This window comes from Amblyomma mixtum, chromosome 1, assembly GCF_055824585.1.
Source record: "Amblyomma mixtum isolate Tamu chromosome 1, ASM5582458v1, whole genome shotgun sequence".
NCBI classification, from domain to species: domain Eukaryota; kingdom Metazoa; phylum Arthropoda; class Arachnida; order Ixodida; family Ixodidae; genus Amblyomma; species Amblyomma mixtum.
In genome coordinates this window covers 22,358,790-22,376,694 of record NC_143012.1, presented here as the reverse complement: position 1 = coordinate 22,376,694, position 17,905 = coordinate 22,358,790, and the positions used below count along the sequence as shown (strand labels likewise).

The following is a 17,905-nucleotide window of genomic DNA, read 5'->3' as shown; positions in this document are numbered from 1 at the left end:
TCGACGAGCGCAGCTGACGTCATCAAACGGATGACGGGTGTCCACCGAGATATGTGCGACAGTTACCGCAATTTCCTTTCCTCAGTTACAATTTTCATTTTCTTCATTACGGCCTCTCTTTCTCTTTCTTCTTGCACTCCCACTTCCTTCCTTCCTGTACGGTGCGGTTCGGGTGTCCACCGAGATGTCAGAGAATTACTGCGCCATTTGCTTTCCTCAAAAAGCGTTACGTTCAAAGGTGTTTCCAACGGGCAAGGTATCGCTCCGAACGGAGGGTTGTGTTCCGTCGACTCCCTGGCAGCGTTACAACACGCTGTCGCGTTCCACTCCTAAAGGCGAGGCTTAAGCGCCATTATCAGTTTATTAGTGTTTAAGAATTAATCAGTAATTATACAGTAATCAGTAATTAGGTATTAGTAATTTGTCATTACTTAGTAATTAGTCATTATGTGTGACATCCAGTGGTAACGTCACCAGTGCCACAGAGACAGTCAAAGCGGTGCCGAAAACGCTTTCGCGTCTGCGCACATTAGACAAAGTGCCGCCTGATTTTTTGTTTATTTATTTATTTTATTTCCCGAAATATCCGGAAATGGCCTAAAAATTGGGTTCAGTACAGCGCAAAATAGGAAAACGCATAAGAAGCACAAAATGCTGGTTTACTAAAATAAATAGTGGCGCTCTTACAAAAATTAGTCGGTGTTGACTTGAAAGTTCTTCACTCAAATGACAGTGTACTATTTTTTGCGATGGCGCGTAGTATTATGTTTCTTGTTACTTACTGATCCGTACATTTATTAAGGAAAGCCTGTTACAATAATTGGTCGAAGCTCGCGCACAGCAACAGCTGTGCCGTTTCTGTGTCGTTCTCTATTTCCTTTTATGTACCACTACATACCCTTACAATGTGTGTAAAGCCGTCTCTACTTTGCAGCTTTGGTACTTTGGGGTCATTTTGCTTGATTTTTTTTTTAAACTTTGCACCATTCGTGAGGAGAAATACGTGCACTAGGCCTGTCACGTAGCTCAGCAGCCTGCGAAACTGGGTCAGCTGCGCGACCGGCGAGAAGTGTAAAACTAGTTGTAACTGCGAGGCTTGTAGTTCGCGTAAAACCGAAATTGAAGCGCATCAAACCAGGCCGAATGAGACAAGTAATCAAGCTACATAAAATGAAACATATGAATATGAAAGCGTTGTATGATTCGTTTAAATTAATCTCATAAGAACGAGGCACCAGTCACGTGAGAGAGATTTCGACGGGGCTAACTACGAGCTCAGTGCTTAGCAACGCGACAACGTTAAGAGCCCCGTGTCGCAGATAAGCCGGTGTTGGCGCCGTTGGCGGCGAGCGAAAAATCCCAGATGCATTATTTAATAAATAAAAATTGGCGAACGCTGAGCTTTGGTTAAGCCCGGTAGGTTGCGAAAGCAGGTGTTCTATACTGCATATGCAGCGCCTCTAGCGGGAAGAGTGCGGCGCGCCGTGCCAAGCGGCCGCCGTTACCCGACGAGCCGAGTTGGTACCCCATCTCTCGCTCCTAGTATGACGTCACGCCTTAACGTCACTAGCGCCTCTAGCGGAAGGAGCGCGGCGCGCCGTGCCAAGCGGCCGCCGTTGCCCGACGAGCCGAGTTGGTAGCCCGTGTCTCGCTCCTGGTATCACGTCACGCTATGACGTCACTAGGCATGGTATGACGTCAGGGGTCATTCTAAGGGTCAAACGTGCCAAGTGGCCGCCGCTACGCGAAAGGCCGTTCTTGGAAGTAGTGTTGCTTTCGCAATAAAACCGCGTATGAAATTGTTCCGGTTGGGGAATCGAACCAGGGCCTCCGGAGTGCGAGGCGAGCATGCTAGCCACTCCACCACGCCAGCGCGATGGTTTGGAATGAACAAATGCGCGTCTAGTGAATATTGGTGTTGTCTTCGAAGGTTGCTTTAGAGACATGTACAGTCTTTGTCAAACGTAACCAGGCTGCATGGTTTGCTTCTAGCTCGTACTGTGGAACCCTTACAGCATCCATGAAGGTGAAATGGTCGTTAAAGGTAAGGACTGGGGGTCTTCTTATCTTCCAACACCTTTCGATCTTTAGGAAAGCCACAAGGGCGCCACTATACAAGCTAGAAGCAAACCATGCAGCCTGGTTACTTTTGACAAAGACGGTACTTTGGTGTCCATCGCTTTATATGAGAGAAAGGCGCACTTCCTTTCCTTAAATTCAATTTTCATTTCATTTTCGTTATAGGCCCTTTCGGCGCGGTTCGGGTGTCCACCGAGATATTAGAGCGACAGGCGTCGTTTTCATTCCTTAAAACCAATTTTCATTTCATTTTCTTTGCCTTACGGCGCGGTTCGGCTGTCCGCTGAGATTGTCATTTCCTTAAAAACCAATTTTCATTTCATATTCCTTTCCTTACGGCGCGGTTCGAGTTTCCACCGAGATATGACACACAGGCGTCGTTTCCTTTCCTTCGGGCAAGGCGTCGCGCCGAACGGGATGGTGTTCCATGGACCCCTTGGCAACGCTGCAAGCCGCTGTCAAGCGTCCTCCAATTTTTTCGCTGTAAGATTTGATGTGGCTGGGACGGGATGCTGCCCGTGCAACTTTTTAAAGAGTTAATTTGAAACGGGCTAAAAAAGGCAGCAAATTATGCGTGATTGGAGAAAGCGTGTGATATTGAGATTTAATGTGTGTTTAGCAACGTCAACTAAAAAACTTACAGCTCCAATTATACGAGAAGCAAGGAAAAAGAAAATACAATAAGCGAGGAAATGCGCACATTTTGTAATGGTGGGCTAATGAGTTTTTGCCAGGCAGGGCATAACCTGTGGGGCTTTCAGCGACGCCGTAGTGGAAATAGCAGTAGTAGTATTGGTTTTTAGTTTGCATTGAATATGGAAGGAGAAGGAATTTTTGCTACCCCGGCATCTGCTATCGCTGCTGGAAGCACCTGAGCTGGGGCAGCGGAAATAAACTCGGGGGCACTTTGGCTGTCTAAAGTGCGTAGAGGCGAAAGCGTTTTCCGCACCACATTGCCTATGTGACACTGGTGACGTCACCACTGGATTACGTCACACATGATTGATGACGAAGTAATGACAAATTACTAATTAGTGACTTATTACCGATAAATGACTATGCATTAATTAACCGTTAATTAATGACGCTCAAGCTTCGCCTTTAGGAGAAGAACGCGACAGCGTGTTGTAGCGCTGCCAGGCAGTCCACGGAACGCCACCACCCGTTCGGCGCGATGCCGAGTGACGCGGCCCGAGCTTCTCTGCGATCTTGATGAGTTGGATGCATGTTGCGGGGGAGAGGGACAGTCTTGATGTTGGCCCTGATGGCAGGTGGGAGATTGACCACCGAGGATGGCGGACGGAAGGGAGCGATGCGAAGTCAATCGAGGATAGAGCGGCATGCGGATGTTAAGGAGAGGCGTGCCTTGCCCTTTGAATGCGACGCTTTTTGAGGAAAGGAAATTACGTAGTAAATCTCTTGTCATCTCGATGTACACCCGAACCGCACTGTACAGGAAGGGAGGAACGCCACCACCCGTTCGGCGCGATGCCTTGCTCTTTGAACGCAACGCTTTTTGAGGAAATTCTCTGTCATATCGGTGGACACCCGAACCGCACCCTACAGGAGGGGAGGAGGTGGGAGTGAAAGAAGAAAGAGGGGGCCGTAATGAAACTGACAATTGTATTTAAGGAAAGGAAATTACGCAGTAACTGCCTCGCATATCTCGGTGGACACCCGCGAAAATTCAGGGGGCACTTTGGCTCTTTAAAGTGCTGCAAGGGGAAAACGCTTCCTGGCGCACTGTTTCTTTTATTTACTTTTTTATTTTTTATTTGTTTGCTCCTTTTTGTATTTTTGTTTTTATTTTTATTTTCAGATGTTATTTTTATTTTGTTTATTTTTTCTTTTCTTGACTTTATTTCTTTTATTTTATTTATGAAACCCATTCACTAGATGCGCCTTTATTCATGCTCGAACCTTGAGCCTTCGTGGCGGAGTGGTAGCGTCTCCGCTTCGAATGCCTAAGGCCCTGGTGCGATCCCCACCCTCGGCGCAGTTTCTTTTATGCGAAGCATACTAAAATAGCCCAACCCAGCTCCTCGAGCGCGGCGGTGTCGTTACCATTGACCTTTCGTGACCTCCATGTCATACCGCGTGATGCGTGACGTCACAGCAGATGAAAAACGGGGGCCCAACTCGCGCCGTCGCGGGAGGCGTCGTGACCAAGGATGACCACGTGGTGCGTGACGTCACAGCAGATGAGAAACGGGGGCCCAGCTCGCGCCGTCGTGCGAGGCGTCGCGACCAAGGAGGACCACGTGATGCGTGACGTAACGACATAGGAGAAACGGGGCCCCAGCTAGCGCCGTCGCGCGAGGCGTCGCGACCAATGTGTTTCCTGCTTCTGCCGCTAGGTGCGCGGTAGTGAACACGTGATGCTGGAGCGGCGGTATACAAGGGGGTGCGCCTTCCTCTGCTAGGCGTACACGGGATAGAGATGCCTCCTGGAGACAGGGCAGCTCGTTGGAATGAGAAGCAAAAGTTGCGGCGTGCTACAGAGACTGATGAAGAGCGTGAAGAACGTCTAGCCAAGCGGCGTGCTCGATACGCAACTCGGCGACAATATGCTTCGCATCTGACTAGGCTTAACTATAGTGCCTAGAATATACTGGCATATTCTAGGCACTATAGCTTAACCTAAGCTAAGCCTCAGCCATTTTTTAGCAGTGACGCCGAAAGGCGGACAAATCTGCCGGCGCGCCTGTCGACACGGCTGCCGACGCGTCTGTGAACACTTCTGCCGACGCGTCTGTCGACACGGCTGTCGACACTTGTGCCGACGCGGTGGCTCAGTGGCTATGGTGCTCGGCTGCTGTCCCGAAAGACGCGGGTTCGATCCCGGCCGCGGCGGTTGAATTGCTTTGGAGGAGAAATTCGAGGCCCGTGTACTGTGCGATGTCAGTGCACGTTAAAGAACCCCAGGTGGTCGAAATTTCCGGAGCCCTCCACTACGGCGTCTCTCATAGCCTTAGTCGCTTTGGGACGTTAAACCCCATGAACAAAGCAAACAAACAAAACTTGTGCCGACGCGTCTGTCGACACGGCTGCCGACGCGTCTGTCGACACGGCTACCGACGCGTCTGCTAACGACAGTATGAGGCATTAAAGGCTTTCGCCTTAATAAAGGATAGCAGGCAGTGTGTAGAAGTGAAAAGAAAGAGGTTAGAGGATAGTCGAAACGACAGGGGGAGGGGTATACTGGCAACGTTGTGGAAGGCTTTGCAAGATTTAGGGACCCGATGAATCGCTAATTACGTGTGACAATGCGATAGCATATCTTTCCGTCCACCAACGAGCTTGCGAAACGAGGTGGACCCGCTCCCATCGACACTCCTGCATTTGTTAGTCGACCGTCTGACTCTCGTCTCTCGCTTGACTTAAGTTATGACTATAAATTCTGTGTAACGTGTCACGCAGATTCAAACGCAATCAGCGCCATACTTGTGCGGCAGTTTGGGGGTTCAGGATATGTAATACGAAACCGCATCATTGGGCAGGCTGGTGCGCGTTCTAGGGGTATATATAGTTATGGAGCACACAAGGGAGGTGAAGAGAGGGCCTCAATATGACATGTATATAAGTAGTCTGACCGGCGTCTGCGGTCTGCTTTCAGTTTGTTTTGTGATATAACGTTTAGTTCGCACGCACTAGCCGAGGGAACATCTTTCTTGCGCAATGCTGTTCAACGTTAGTACAGCAACCGCCCCGTTGGTGGTTAGAGTCGTCTCGCGGCATTCAGATGCATTCTATTCTAAATCTATTTGCTTTGTAACTGGTGCAGTGGTATCAGTACTGACTATTACTGCTTATCATTTCGTATTTTCCCGTCTTTGATGACGTCACATCGTTTCGACTAATCAAAAGTTTTGTGACGCCACGGCGCCTGGTTTTCCTGTCGATTAGCCCACTGTAGCTTTCGCATTAATAATTTCGGCTACCTGCAGGTCCATTAACCTGCGCAGAAATACCAGTATACGGAAACACACGCGTTTCGCCTCCAGTGATTGGAGGCTGCTGTGGCTTGTGTCAAATCCGCAAGCTCGTGCCGACCAGCGAAGGTCACAACAAATGAGCCATCATCTCCGGCTGAAATGCGTAAAGCGTGTTCGTTTGAACTTTGTGTGTGCGACTTTGTATAGTCTGAAGCAGAGCTCGACGAATCCAAAATTCATAGACAAGAGCCCCGCATGATATTTTAGCGAGGCAATGAAGGCGATCAACGGGGACAGACTCACTCTCGGTGGTGGTGAACAGCGTCTGCGGGTTCTCCCTGAGCACCATGAGCCGCACAGGCGACGGGGCTTCTCTCAGTGCTCGCACGGCGTCGGTCGAGCACACGTCTCTCAAGGACAGCTCGTTGACCTGCAAATGAAAAAAAGTTGGCTTAGCTCGGCTATGTCAGGATATATAGCGAAAGCAGGCATGCGACACAGCTGGCGAAGCGAGCGGAGACGAGCTCAACAACGAGGCAAGCGGTGTGACGTCATACGAGACGACAGAGGCGGCTCCTAGGCGAGGAGCGCGGTGTGACGTCATGCCAAGTGGTTTGACGATCGCGCGGCGTCCGCCAGCTGCGGCGGTTGCTATGCAACGGCTCAAGGTCGGTCTCTGTGCCTCTTCAGAGCACCGCCACAGCGAAATCGCCATTTCGTGGCCAATGTAGCTTTCGCTACAAAACATTGCCTACGATTACGTTACTTCCTAATGCGGAATATATTTACTTATTTACTTAGAACATACTGCAGGCCTACAGTAGGCCCAAGCAGGAGGGGCGAATACATAATATATGCAAAAAAGAACAGGTTTAGCAAAATTGAAAAATGTTAAATACAAGTTGTCACACAAAATACAGCAATAAATACAAGGCTCAGATGCAAAATACAAAAAGTAAACGTAGAAATAAATGGCTCTCAAATTAAATGCTGTGAAGAAAACATTGAGTCAAAAGAATCAGCTCTGGTTCAGAGACATGGCGGACACCTGTTCCACTCCTCAATGGTGCGTGGAAAAAATGAGTATTTAAAGGCGTTAATCCTAGCACTGTAAGGGGTTAATGATTGTGTATGATGATTTCGTGTTTGGCGCGTAGTGTTAGGGTTAAGGAAGGGGTCTGCATTCATAGACAGTTTATGGTTCTTTAGTAAGAAAAGTAGTTTCAGTCTTTGAATTTTCCGGCGCAGCTGTAATGTTTCAATACCGTGAGTTCGCATGAGGGTCGTTGGTGAGTCAGTTACACGATACTTTGAAAAAAAAAAAAAAGGACGGCTTTGCGTTGAATCATTTCAAGGGCCTCGATGTTACGTCTAGTGTAGGGATCCCAGACGGTGCACGCATGTTCTTGGTTTTATGGTTTTATGGGGTTTAACGTCCCAAAGCGACTGAGGCTATGAGAGACGCCGTAGTGAAGGGCTCCGGAAATTTCGACCACCTGGGGTTCTTTAACGTGCACTGACATCGCACAGACTAGTGATGGTCTTATTATTGAAAATTAGGTTAATTTTTTAAGTTCAGGTGGGGCAAGTTTTAGTTTGTCTAAGAAAGCAGAGTTTACGAAAGGCTGAGGAGCGTACGTTTGATACATGTTTATTCCAGCTAAGGTTTTTCGTTATTGTAACTCCTAGATACTTGTACTCGCTGACTTCGGTCAGAAGGTGAGATAAAATATTGTAAGGAAATGAGAAGGAAGCCTTTTTGTTAGTTAATGTCATGAATACTATTTTCTCTAAATTTAGCTTCATGTCACCATGTATGTATGTTCTGAAGATTGGAGTTTAGTAAAACTTGATCATCTTGGCAAGTAATTTGGTGAAATAAAACGCAGTCATCTGCAAATAATCTAATTTGGACAGGGGTAGTTATAATGTTAATAATGTCATTGATATATATCAAAAAGAGGAGAGGTCCGAGGACGCTTCCCTGAGGGACGCCTGAAGTGACCGGCAGGTGTTTGAATAGCAATCATCAATACAAACAAATTGTGTGCGGTGAGAAAGGTATGAGGAAATCCAACGAATTATGAAATTAGGAAGACCAATAAGTTCAAGTTTGTAAATTAGTTTGGCATGAGAAATAACATCAAAGGCTTTGCTGAAGTCTAAAAAAATAACATCCATTTGACCAGCGCTATTTAGTACACTTGCAAAAGTATGAATGACAGAAGTTAGCTGAGTGACAGTGGAAAAGCCTTTTCGAAACCCGTGCTGATGGGGGGTAAGTACCTTGTTATCGTTTAGAAATGTAGTTATGTAGTTAGCTATGATATGCTCAGTAAGTTTGCAACATGCGGAAGTTATTGATATGGAACGATAATTAGTAATCAAGGGAGGATCACCCTTTTTCAGCACGGGGACAATCCGCGCTTTCCTCCAGTCAGAAGGAACGTTTCCTGTTTCAAATGATTTGCGGAAAATAACAACCAGGAACTCTGTGATGGCTTCTGCATAACGGCGCAAAAAAATATTTGGTATCCCGTCAGGTCCAGCGGACGCTTTAGGTTTGAGGTTAAGTAGCATGGATAATACGCCAGATGAAGAAACAATGTTGGGGGTCGAGTTGGGAGACATGGTACTGGGTTGAACAAATAAACCATGATGGGAAAACACACTCTGAAAATACTTATTGAATGCCTCAGAGATTTGCGATTTATCAGCAAGCTGCACACCTTGACATGAAATGCGCGTAATTGTTTTTTTCTTTTTCGATAAAAATTTCCGGAACTTATGTGGTGAGTCACGAAGAAAATTTGGCAGGCTATGCTGAAAGTAATTTTGTTTAGCCTGGCGCAAAGCGCTTGTGAAGTAGCCTGATGTATTTTAACTATATTTCGACAGGCACCCCCACGCTTCAGACGTTTGATTTTTCTTTTCAAATGTATTATTTCTCGCGTGATCCAAGAAGTTTTTTTACACGTTTTCTTTGTTCTATTAGGAATGTAGTTATCAATGCAGTACGTACAGATTTCTTTAAATTTATTCCAGAGTTCATCAACATTAGTTCCTTGAAACATGTCAAGGTGTAAGCTGAAGTAGTCTAACACACTTTCATCATTAGCTCTGGAGAAGTTTTTCAAGGGAATAATTTTTGCAGGTTCACTGTCGACATTTTGTTGAATGGTACAAGTAAAAACCACCATGCAGTGATCAGATAACCCAGTTTCAACTGAAACAGTAAGCGAATCTCATCATCTCTTTAAACTTTTCGATAGGTTGAGGCAAAGAATTCGATCAAGACGTGTGTACAGTTACATGCAACTTGTTATTTTTCGCACATTTTCCTTCTTCAAGAAACACTCCATTAACAGTTCTTGATTGTCATGAAGGAAGCTTTGTGGTCGGAGAAATAGATAGGTATATGCTCGACTTTCTGCACCAATGCCTGGTTCCCAAAGACGAGGTCTGTGCAAGTATTTCGTGAGGTTGTCGCAGCTGTGGGAGGCGTTACGAGCGAGAGAACGGGATGTCCTCGCGCATAAGTGGTAAGAAATTCCTGTTGGTCTTTATATGTATACATTAAAGTCCCCACCCACCCTGCCACCTTTGGCAGGTGGCGGTTAATGGTTGATCGCGAGAGTTCGGTCACCGTTGTCAGCGCTAACGCATGCAGCCCACATCTGTGTCGCTCATCACGCCACGTCGCGATTCAGGCGTCCGCTGACCCAAGGATTCAGTTATGCGCATTTTTCCTTTAAATGATCGGAGTGTAAAACGTCAGCGCCAACGCTAATGGACACAATGAACGCAGAAGGCCTAAGGCTTCAGCGCCGCGTTTCTGGCACAACGCTGTCAATGCTTGCAGCTCACACCTGTCTCTCATCACCCCACGTACATATAAGCGTGATTCAGGCGTCCACTGACCCAGGGAGCCAGGTATGCGCACTTCCTTTCCTTAAAATGGCACAACGTTGTCAATGCCAACGCCTGTCGCGCACATCTGTCACTACCGCCACACAGCTTAAACCACGATTTAGGTGTTCACTGTTCCAAAAGGGCAGTTATGCGCCTTTCCTTTGCTTTCCAAGCTCCCGCTCGATTGGTTTCGCAGCTTGAAGCGCGAATAAAGTGTCCACTGCTGGCTACAACGGCGACGGCGACGCTGCGCAACGCAGAAAGGGGCGCCAAAGAGATGCGCGCTAAAATGTTAGACGCACACATGTCACTGTAGTGCATCGTAGGCTCTCTGACACCGGCCTAGATAATGTCAGGCTGTAACGACGGCAGTTCATTTCTGTAAGTGTGGACGTAATGAATCACGCGGGCTTCATACGTTAATATACATATATGACACTTTTACCTAAGTGCGCAAGACGAATCTGATGGACAGAGGCCAGGGGGAGTGAATAGAACATAGGTAAACCCATGTTTTTGTAGTTTCTGCGCTGAGTATAGGCACGATAAAACGGGACAGGTAAATGAAGGGTGATTTGGCGTGGTTAGGCCAAACGCCAATAAGATGCGCTAGCACTTCGGTTTCGGTTTCAGTTAGAGGTTTGGTTTTCAATCTCAAGCAGGCCTCAGACTTTAGAGATTGGCAAAATCGGTGAGTTTGGGGCCTTAGTGCTACCGCAGTAAAATTGGAGGGGGCACTTAAGCTCCCTGCTAAGGGTATGACACGATAGCGGTTAATACCCACATATGTGGAATTGGCCATTCTCTACTTTACATTCACAGACCGCTAGAAGTCTTCGTACCACTTCTGGTTCAGTGTTGCAGCGGTTAAGCGATGCGCCACTGCCCTGCGCGATGGCAGGTGCTACAACCAGTGAGGCTTGTCAGACTGAGGTTGCTCTACCCGAGCAACTCGCTTCGCCAGACAGACAATGGCGACAGACCCACCCGCTCCACCAGACAGTAGTGAAATCAGCGAGTGGATGCCCCAGTGCTAGCGCGTTAGAGGAACACAACCACACAAAGAGGAGATGTGTCTTCATGCGTTTTTTGTCTCGTTTTAGCTTGCCTATATCGGGCGCAGGAACTTCGAAAAGTGTCATAAAAGTTATAACACTAAAACTGTCTTTTTATCTTAGTCACCCGTGAATTGTGCCGTACCCTCGCCCGCACCATCTCGCTCGTCGACCTCACACAACGTATCCACTGCGTGTAAAGTTTACAACCATGTCAGAGGCAGAACTTTCGAGCCTGGGTACAGACAGAGAAAGCGCACTTGCACACGTGCACACATTCTCATCTCCTGATCAAGCACATCGTTACACTGTGTCGGCGCTGGCATATTTCCGACAGCGCATCGGTGTCACCGGTGTCACGCGCATGGGGTAACGTAGTAAGCGTTTACGACGGCGCTAAGGTCCCTAATTGCTTTGTACGATGGACATTCATTTGTGCTGTTCGTCGCTCGATACATCTGTCATTGTTGTTTCGATGGCTGGCTGCTGCTTTGATAAAATCATTTTACCCTGCAAGCTTTCGTTCAGTATATGTGTGTTCGCAGGATACATTGGCTGTTTACTTTCGAGTAAAGGGTAAAAGTACCGAGAAGCTCGAGTTCATAATATAGCTTGTTGTGTAATAATATAAAAAAGGTTCCTCTTAGCTCCTCCTTTTTTTCGCGGCTGTGAAATACCGGCACAAAAAACAAAAGTCGAAAGTGCGATAATATATGTACCTAAAAGAAAGAAACACAGGTGCTTACTACGATAGACCTTCAAACATGGTGCTACAAGAAATGAGTTGGAAGTTCTCTGATAAAGCTGAAGACGGGCCAACTTCAGTGTGCTACATCTGTTTTCTGTTCCGATAGAAACGTGTATCAGAGTAAATCGCAAGGCGCCTCTATAGTCTTTCCTTCCTCGGTCTCCTGAGAAGCTAGAAAGCTGCACTTTTGAGGCTGTTTTTTGCCGATGTTTGATGCCGTTGGCTTTCGCTTTTAAAGTTCGAAACCTCGGACATATGATCGCAAGGATCCGTTAAAACCCCTACTTCCGGCGTTCTTGCTCACACTCGGCGAGCTGAAAAAGCGGCGGGTCATTTTTCTCGAGGCTGTTTTCGGAGGATTAGAACTAGACAGCGACTTCCATTACAGGATCGCGAAAGTGGCACGGAACCAATTTATCTTTTGCGCGCCGGTCCCAGACTTGCTTCTGGCGCAAACATCGATGTCAGACCTAAGTGCGAATTCGGTACTCATATTGTGCTTTGACTTCTTCGAGTTCCGTCATGATGACCTGTTGGCCAGCTAAAATGTGCACGATATTTCTCATTCTTTGCCTGGGTTATTTTGTGGTGTGGCAATAGGAGCCCATTTAGCAAATGTTCGCGGTCAGTGCTGAAAGAATTAGCAGACCTAAGCTTACCGGCTTAGGTCGCCAATAAGCGGAAGCTGACTGGCATTAGCGGTTCGGAGGTCTGAAGTTACGGGCCCGTTTTGACCTTTCCCAGGCAACTTCCTAGTTGGTCGTCTCACAGACCTGTTTTTGTATCCCTGCGATCGCGAGCATACTCAGCCTACCATTGGCGGTTTTCGATTCGATCGTGTTTCCTACGCGCTTCGCGGAATCCAAAATCCGCTTGCACGAAGCAAATTAGTCTAGTTCCCAGCGTTGACTTACTCGCAGCATATAACCTCCGTTGGTTTTTGGAAATGAAAGGCGTAAAACTGGCTTTTCTCAATTTAGTCACAGCAAAAAGCGATTTTCGGCCCATACGCTATTACGCCTACTTGGGTGTAAAAAGGTGGTAAAGCTGTTGTCTAGCGCATTCCGTTATAAAAGGGAATGCGTTAGAGAACAGCTTGCTCCTTTTTTAGTCTTTTCTGTTCAGAGTGCAATACCATCTAGTTGCTTTCGCAGCTTTGCTTACCGCTAAAATGACGTCGCCCTTTTTCAACCGTCCATCTTGGTAGGCGACACCGTCTCTGTGGACTTCACTTACGCAGATGGCTTCCTGGAAAGATCAAGGACCCGAATAGTATGAGAACGCTGTTGTAGCATTTCATTCACGAGGTGATTTGCGACTCACTCACCAAGTAAGTATCACTGCCTCCCGTGATACTTATTCCAAGCTCGTTCCGCTCTTTTCGGAGCACGATCGTGGTTTCCACGAAGTCCTGCACAGTGCTGAGGGCAGCTGTACGTGCATAGAAATAAACCGTACTTAATTAGAATAGCATGCTTCACAGAATGGAAAACACTTCAATACAACACGAAGTGATCCAATGTCCAATGGGCACAAGCTTTCGCTTGGCCTTGTGATCTGCGTTTCTATGCCGAAACGCTAGGAAAGTGGGGCTTGGAGTCCACTTCTGCACATCAAACATCTTAGTTACGGCGTCCTTTGGCCAGGCTCTCTAAGAGCTATTAAACCACATCATCATCGTCATCATCATCAAGAATACCGTGATAATCGTCATCAGAGTATACTGCGCAGTAGACGGTAAAGGCGTTAGAGAGGGGGAGAGAAAGTTTACGGTAATGGAGAGGTTCTTGTCTACGGGTTTGAAATCCATTACATGCTATATCGCGGGAGGGAAGAATGATAGGTGAAATTTATTGAATAAAGAAGATAGAAAATAAAATGGAATATTGGGCGAAGATTAAATATTGATCATAAACTGTAAGACAGAGTGACGTAAAATGCAGCCCGACATTATGAGCCGGAGTAAGCTACGTGTGTTTAAATGAAGCTCGCTGAAAATGAGAAAGGCGTTGTGGTTAATATATCGGTTGTTGCGCTATTTTGGAATTGTGTATTGGAGAAGAAAGGCGCGGTACCTGTCCGACCTCAAAGTGGACAGCTGAACCGCCCCATCAGGGAAGTGAGGAAGGCACTACTCTGGAATATAAATCAGCCGTAATGACTTCTGTTCTTGTTTTAGCAGCATTTTCTCTAAGATTACGCAGCACCCTCTCACCATGACGGGAGATGTTGCCATTTTACAGAAAATGCATTAACTGAAAGAATACCTGTCATTACAGACAAAGAGTGGAAAATATCTGTTGCACCTTGAGACAAGATAAATATTCTCCACAAGTAAATCTTCATGTAAAGCGCATGTGTAGGTCCGAATTAAATAAAACTAAACACAGAGCATGGCAGCGCTATCACGAAGTTCTTCACCCGAGGCGAAGTATTGGGAAAAGAGATTAGCGCAAACTCTCAGCACAAAGCTCGATCACTCGCGGCGTGTCTTCCCCTCGTTCTGCTGTGTGTGTGCGCTAATCTTCTTCCTTCATGTACCACCAGCTAGCGCAACATTCTCTCCTTCTGAGGGGACCCGAAGGGAAAAGCACTCGAGAAAACAAAGGGGAGTTTTCAGAAAATTACACGAGGGTGTCTCATTTTTGAAGTTCAGTAGTTGCTGGTGCGAGTGAATATTGGCTAAGCTGCTCCATAAAAGCTCCAAGTGGCTAAACCGCTTGACACAGAAATACAGAGCGAGCAAGGAGAGATGTGATAGCAAGCTAACTACGCGCAATATTTGTGTGGACAGCGAAGATTTGAAGTAATTAAGGTCAATATAAACGAACAGAAACCACAGTGCCCACTAAGATCTCAAAACATTAGTATAAAGTTTTTAAATGGCGCTTGGGGAAACAAAGACTCACAATAAAAGGCTAGTCTTGTTGATGTAAGCAGACTGATATTGTTAGACATTGCAAGCGTTTGCCTAATCCAACTTCAATAGCAACAAGAAAGGGCCAAAATGGTGACGTTACTAATTCCATGCAAAAGAAACAGAAGGATGGCAACTTACAAGACCGTCGTTGACGTCCGTACGCGCCTTTAAGCATTGTTTTAGAACCGACCCATTATCCACCGCTGTGCGCTGAATGATCTACGAGGAAGGCTGAGCTTCCCGGCACTGAAGTAAACTCACCCGCCTTCCGAATGGTAAACCATGACCTAGCAGGCTGAATTTTTCATTACGAACCCGAGCTCCACCCCGGGCGTATGACGCACACAGTCCCGGATACGAAGGTCGGAAGGGAAGGTTAGAGAGAGAGGTTGAAAGGCGGCAGGTTTGTGCTCCTGACCGGCATGCCTCGACGAGACGGAACCCGAACATCGGTCTGCTGAGTTCTCACGCTTTAGACGCGAGCGCTAAACTTGGCCGGAACGTTTTAAGAAGGAGGGCGCAGATTGCGAATTTCTCACACAGGCTCGCCAGATTCCGTTTCATCTTTCACCCTGCTCAGTTTAACAGAGGTGGTGAAGTTTTTACGTTTTATTTTATTTTTTGAAAACGCTATCTTATTACATTGCATTGCATAAACTGGGAATGCAGGCGAGGCATAAAAACGAGACGCAATAAAATATCAATATTTGTTTTCCATTGGTAGGAAGGGAAAGCGTCAGTAACAAACATACGTTGATAATTTTTAAGTGTTCGAAACTACTTTCTTTTGAAGAGTAGATGTATCGCAGAACATCTGAGGTTAAAAAGAGGTTCCATTTAGTTTCATTCTTCGCTTATTCACGGAACCTTTTAAGGAGCAGTGGAGCATACAACGTAATCGTATAGTCCCTTTGTTTTTGTCTTGGTTCAACCCCACGCATTTTTGCAGTATACTATTATTGGATGCCTTAGAACCAGGTACAAAACGATGGAGTAGCGTTGTTTTGCAGGAAAGCAAACACGTTAGAGGGCACTGCGGAAACCGCATTGGAGTAATGCGAAACCATTGACGCCTTCTCGCTGCATCTAATTGCTCCTCTTTGCCTCTATGTCGATTGTCACGTCACGTCTGACAACCGAATTCCATAATTCACCTTAAACCACAGTTAATGCACCTTACTCTATAATTCGCGTCTGATTCACAATTAATTTAACTCACACTTAATTCACTTAATTCACAATTTTGACACTATTCCACGCTTAATCAATTTAATTCACTCTTAATTCGCTTATTTCCAAATTTATACATTGGTTTCATCATAATTCCCAATAATTTCACAATTTTACTCTAATTCACCTTAAATTAATTCAAGTGTATCACATGAAGATGAATTAAAGTGCAATGCAGTGATTTAAGGTGAATTAATCATAGATTATGGCGGATTAATGCGGGCATAATGTCACTTTTATTCATTCCAATGTATCATTGAGTCACATTATGCCCTCATTAATCCACATTAATTTATAATTAATTCACCGTAATTCATTGTAATGCACCTTAATTCATCATTTTCTACTGACGTTTCTGTAATTTTTATTATTGATTAGATTTTGATTAACTCCAAAGCCCCTATCGTTTCACCTCGGTATTTATTTCGGACAATCATATTTCGTTCCGCGCGTTGGCTCCGCCCATCTTTCCGGTCACGTGGGCCAATCACGTGGTACATCACATGATGTGTCACGTGGCACCGCACTTCCGGCGATTCAAATTTCGCGCCACTCCCGAGCCGACCACGCTCACTTTTGGTGACTTCTTTGGCTCTAACTAACTAACGATCTGATCGGCACCAAGAAATTTTTGCTCCGCATCCTCACATCATCCTCCTTCGATTATAACCGCTTTTGAGACGGTACCTATAGATTCCCACAATCGCTGCGGACACGGTTTTGATGACAGAAAGCCGCCGGCATAGCCTAGTAAGTAATGCTTCCGCTTTCATAAATGTGCGCGTAATATATTCCTTATTGAGGAACCTCTTTTCAACCTTGCTGTGCTCATCTTCTCATCTAGGGAATTTTCCAGAGTCTAGGGATTTCACCTTATCTTCATTAGCAGATTTGGTCTGTTTTATCACATAGCATCGAAATGAAAGCACTTAGTGATTTCTTAAGTCAAATTCGGGTCCGCAGTACTTGAGTTTGAAACGCCTTAATCATCACCACCTCCGCTTCATTCTTGTTTATAAATCCAGGTTGGTATAGAATGTTACAGTAGCGTCATCAGGGGCGGCGACAGAGTCGCGTACAATTATGTATGTATATATAATGAACTTTAACACATCTCCAACCAAAAACTTTAATTTGAAACCCAACGTTTCGGAGCCGGGTCCGCTCCGTCGCGAGGGGGGTGAACGGGGGGGGGGGGGGGGAGACTGGGGCCAGTAGCTAACGTCTTTAAGTATGCATGGAGGGGAGCAGGAGGTCAAAAGAACGAAAGCTGTTATGCGAAGGGCGTGGGGGAGGGGTGGGGGTTAAGGCTGTGAGTCATGTCGGAGTGTGGGGAGGCGGTAAATGTTGGCTTTTCTTTGAGCTGCATGGCGAAATTCCTGTACATATACTGCGGTCGATCACTTTTGTCCATTACTGTACATCATCAGCTAAAATCTGTAAATACGCGCCCATATTTCCCGTGAATTCTTTGCTTTGCTTTGGTCAGCATGATTTAGCACAAATAACATGACGTCAGCTAGTTAGCACATAACAAACAAAATAGTGCTTTCCGTTCGCTGTTTCTTAGTATAGATTGAGATAGCAGACGCAAACAATCTTCTCGAGTGAGGCAGAGAGGTAGAAAAGAAGAGGGAGGAGGAGATTTGTGTGCAGAGAAGTAGGCCCGTTACACAGTGGCGTGCTCTCGCCTCATAGCTCAGCTCAGGACAAGGGGCGGACCGCTTCTGCGAGTGATGGCCGCGCACAGTGGCGTGCGCTTCGGTGATCAGTGAAACGCCCGGGTCGTTTCTGGAGGGAGAGTGGCTACGCTGAGACGTTACAGTCGTGCCGAGCTCTCGTCTGCCTCCGTCATAACGATATCATGAGGCGTGGCGGCAAGCACAGAAGGCGCGCGTCATTGAATCCAGTTCGGCGAGCGGCGTTCTTCAAGAGCGCGCGGCCCTGCCTTACGAGAGGCAGATACTACCGGAAACAACGCGAGCCATGCGATTACGGGCAGGGATTTGGAGACAATTCTCAACAT

General features: G+C 46.5%; 1 protein-coding gene across 1 annotated transcript in view; it reads right to left on the bottom strand.

Annotated features, from left to right (window-relative positions):
* The window catches only part of LOC149365701 (inaD-like protein), a 63,252-nt gene that overhangs the window by 14,680 nt on the left and 30,667 nt on the right, over positions 1 to 17,905 (bottom strand). The window contains exons 4-6 of the mRNA XM_089545315.1: positions 13,057 to 13,160; positions 12,894 to 12,977; positions 6,318 to 6,444 (exon numbers count right to left, since the gene is read on the bottom strand). Of these exons, the coding sequence (XP_089401441.1) occupies positions 6,318 to 6,444; positions 12,894 to 12,977; positions 13,057 to 13,160 (315 nt within the window). The remainder of the gene's footprint in view (positions 1 to 6,317; positions 6,445 to 12,893; positions 12,978 to 13,056; positions 13,161 to 17,905) is intronic.